The 4,073-nt window shown below is 39.4% G+C and overlaps 1 protein-coding gene across 8 annotated transcripts in view; it reads right to left on the reverse strand.

Annotated features, from left to right (window-relative positions):
* Positions 1–4,073, reverse strand: part of Swt1 (SWT1 RNA endoribonuclease homolog) — a 117,110-nt gene that overhangs the window by 80,468 nt on the left and 32,569 nt on the right. For 6 of the 8 annotated variants that reach the window (XR_003847960.1, XM_029559226.1, XM_008824277.3 and 3 more), the window contains exon 5: positions 3,009–3,723. Coding sequence is in view for 7 of the 8 variants with exons in the window: in XM_029559226.1 (XP_029415086.1) it covers positions 3,009–3,723 (715 nt within the window). In the remaining variant the exon portion in view is untranslated. The remainder of the gene's footprint in view (positions 1–3,008; positions 3,724–4,073) is intronic. The other 2 variants (XM_029559230.1, XM_029559229.1) reach the window with 1 other exon arrangement.

The following is a 4,073-nucleotide window of genomic DNA, read 5'->3' on the forward strand; positions in this document are numbered from 1 at the left end:
CCCTCCCCCCCCCCGTGTTCTTTGGGGACAGTCTAGTATAGCCCACTCCAGGCTGGCAACTCACTATATGGCTAAAGATGACCTTAAGTTGATCCTCCTGTCACTACCTCCCACGTGCTGGGAATACAGATACGTGCAACCATACATAGCCAGCTTCCCCCGACCCCGACCCCCCAAACAGGATTTTACTATGTAGTCCTGGCTGAACTCAGACTTGCTATGTAAACTACACTGGCCTAAAACTCAGAGATCTGCCTGCCTCTGCCTCCTCAGTACTGGTATTAAAGTTGTGTGCCACCAAGCCCAGCACACACCCAGCTTTTTAAATACTATAAGTTCTGATATTCCAAAATTCTGAAAGTTCTCTTAAAGATAAATTTATCACCATAGAAAAAGATAGAGAGATGGGTCCTCAAAGTAGTCACAAAATGCCAATTTATTATATAACCTAGAAGCAAGTATGTGCCAGGTTTCTAGCTTGGATTTTTGTTCTTGTTGTGGCAGGAGGGTAGGGCACAGAGAGAGTCACATGAAAGAAGCCAGTTGGCAGAAAGACTGTAAACCCATCCCACGAGGTCTGTGTGTAAGGGACAGAACATACACAAGAAAAGCTTGTGGGAGAAGGTATGTATCATGAAATGATCTATAACAGGGTCAGGACCCTGAGGGACTGGGGTTTTTAAGCCTTGGACCTGTTTGTGCAAGCTCTTCAGCCCACCTCCATTTTTAAGATTGTCTCTTCCTTAATAAATAAATGGTTTCTAATCCTACCATCAAGTTTTCATTCTGAGACACAAAAACCTAGAAATCTCAGTGGGTGCACTCTGAACTCAAATTTGTGGTTATAACAATGTAATACCCTCTGCCTAGAATATTCCTGCTCCCCTATTCCACTCTATTTCATGTTTACCTGAGTAAACCCTATCCATTCTGTGGTTCTCAAGACAAGCCTCTCTAGTCAACCTTTCTTAACTTCCACAGTGTACCAGGCTCTGTTAATCTCATGTTGTATATCCCAGTATTTTTCTTTTTTCTTTTGAGACAGTATCTCTCTATGTGTCCTGCCTGGCCTCTAGTCTCATACATACTGAGATCCACCTGCCTCTGCCTCTGCCTCTCCTAGAATTAGTTATTGTATTAAACTGACTCCCAATGACACATAGAAACCCCAAACTGGCCAAAGTACAGAGAACCAGTCTACAAGAGTGCTTAGCCCTAAATAAGACACCTATGTCAAATTTCTGCCTCCCAAGGCTCAGGGATCATTGCTAAAGAGGGAATGGAAAAATTTTAAGAGCCAGAGGTGGTGGATGACCACAAGGACCAGTTTTCCAGACAGCAAGAAAGTTACTCTTATGAACTCACAGCAATGGTGACAGCATGCACAAGTCCCATGCAAGCTCAATCCAGATAAAATCCCAGCATAGACATGGGGAGGTAGGTAAGAAATTCCAAGTCAACCTAAGGAAATTTTGGTAATAACTGCTAGGAGGGAGACAGTCTCTTTCAAGGATGGGAGTCTTAGTAGGTTAAAGAGACTCCAGTGGATGGACCCACACTGAGGGACATTTGGAGACACAAATTAGACTCTATAGGTCTAATTAAATAAGGGGAGGTGATCTGAATACCATCAAATTATATTGTATGACAATCACAAAAATTCAATTAAAAAAGTATATATAAAGCATGTACCACCACATCCAGCTACTTTATTATATTTAAGGAAACTGTCTCTCCTTATGATAGCAAGTCTCTGAAATCGCCGGGTGTGGTGGCTCATGCCTTTAACCCCAGCACTCAGGAGGCAGAGGCAGGTGGATCTCTGTGAGTTCAAGGCCAGCCTAATCTATATAGTGAATTCCAGGCCAGCTGGGGCTACAGGGAGACCCTGTCTCAAATAATAATAATAATAATAATAATAATAATAATAATAATAATGTCTCTGGAATCAAAACTGTATGTTTCTTACAGTCTATTTTATGGTAGTATCTGGCACATAGTAACACTTAAAAAGCAATGTGTTATGCTGGGCATGGTGGTGCATGCCTTTAATCCTAGCACTTGAGAGGCAGAGGCAGGAGGATCTCAGTGGGCTACACAGAGATCCTGTCTCAAAAAGATGAAGAAAAAAAAAAGCAATGTGTTAAAGGAATAAGCTAGGTTAAAATATTAACATCTGTGGGCTCTTCTATCTGGGGTGAGAAAAGCCTGAAAAGACTGCTTCAGAGTTTATTTCAAAGGACCATCTGTAACTGTTTCTCTGTGCATACACATTCCCTTTTGCTATGAATCCTTAATACCTGCCAAGAAATTGTGGCAGGAAAATAGGGCAGAAAGTCTTACAAACTTAACATATAAGAAAAGTAGTTGGCAAATAAGTTTAAAATACAATACCCGCATACCATATCCCCCGCCCCCCAACCCAGCTGGCTCTCACCACGAGAACAGCTAGCTGCAGAGGCACTCCAGAGTGTCTGAAAGTGACCTACATTATAACACTAAGATGCATACCCTTGGGTGGAGATCAAAGATTCTAATACAACATGCAATGCATGAAGTTGTCTGTAGAACTACATATAACATAGCACACACAGAAAAGCCCACACTAAGATAACAAAACCAGCAACTTTCTGTGTAGTAGGGAGTTAAGCTGCTAATCTTTTCTCTGCCCTCGCCCATCTTCTCCCCCTTGGATATGTACCTTCTCCTAATAAACTGTACCTGCTGTATCCTTTTAAAATAATTTCTCTCCCTTTGCTTGCTAATGGCTACATGCCTCTGTCTAATCTGTTGTTCCAAGACACAAGAACCTGGACACTGCTCCAAAACCAGATGATATCAGTATCATCCTAAGGAAGTTAGAATTCAAGAGGATAAAACAAGAAACCAATATATTATCTGTATGACTAAATTTGAATCAGTCCATTATGATTATTATCAGTAATAGAAAAAACTAAAACGAGTATATTAAAAAAATTTGCCCCCAAATTCCCCATTTTGTACATTACCTGGGCAAGTTTTTCCTTAGAATCTGAACCATTACTTTCTTGATGCTCATGATGGTATTTTCTTTTTCCCTCATGAACAGTCTGATTATATGTGGAATCTGAAAACAAGTTTCCAGTTTTGTGCCTGGTTAAATTTAATGACTTCGGGTAACTTTTCAAGCATTCTTTTTCCTCCTGTCTAATCTTTGACTTACTAGATTCTAAACTGAAGACATTTTCTTCTACAACTTTCTGGAGGGTATTGCAGCATTTTTTTGGAATTTTGAAGCTAATTTTCTTCCTTCTAGATTCAAAGGGTTCCTTGATTACCTTGGTGGAATTATAATTCTGAGAAAGTTGATTTTTCTTGCATTCCTCCAATTTTTTGGCTTTGTCTCTAAACTTACTGTTCCTTTCTTTGAGTTCTTTGATCTTCTCCCTTTGAACAGGTAAATATGGCTGATACTTTTCCTTTGACTGGGCATCAGCTTTAGATTTTGTATCTTTGGTAATTTTAAAACTACCACGTTTTTTTATTTCACAGGCAAACTTACTCCCAATATTTGTCAATTTAATATCTTTAAGTTTATTATCTTTCTTAGTTCCATTTGATGAACAACTATGTGAAGTAGTTTGATTATTATTTGAATACGATGTTTCTTGGAATTTAATGGGTTCTTGGGATGAAGAACTGAATTTTGGTCTCTTTCTGGGCGTTTCAACTTCTAGATTCAATCTGTAAAGTAGCACAGAAACTTAGGTTATATTATAATTATACATAGTATTGCATCATTTTGTTAGAGACGACTGGACTCAGTCTAAATTTCATAGAAAAGAAATAGGGTTGGAGAGATGGCTTAGCAGTAAAGAATAGATACTGCTTTTGCAGAGGACCTGAATTCAGTTCTCAGCACCCATGTCAGGCAGTGCACAACCACCTGTCACTTTGGCTCCAGGGGATCTGACAGCTTCTTCTGGACTCTGACAGCACCTGTACTCCCATGCACATTCCCCTACACAGACATACATAAGAAAAAGAAAAAGAAGTATTTTCTTTAAAAAAAAAAAAAAAAAAAAAAAAAAAAC

This window comes from Nannospalax galili, unplaced genomic scaffold (genome assembly GCF_000622305.1).
Source record: "Nannospalax galili isolate Female #2095 unplaced genomic scaffold, S.galili_v1.0 scaffold227, whole genome shotgun sequence".
Taxonomy (NCBI): domain Eukaryota; kingdom Metazoa; phylum Chordata; class Mammalia; order Rodentia; family Spalacidae; genus Nannospalax; species Nannospalax galili.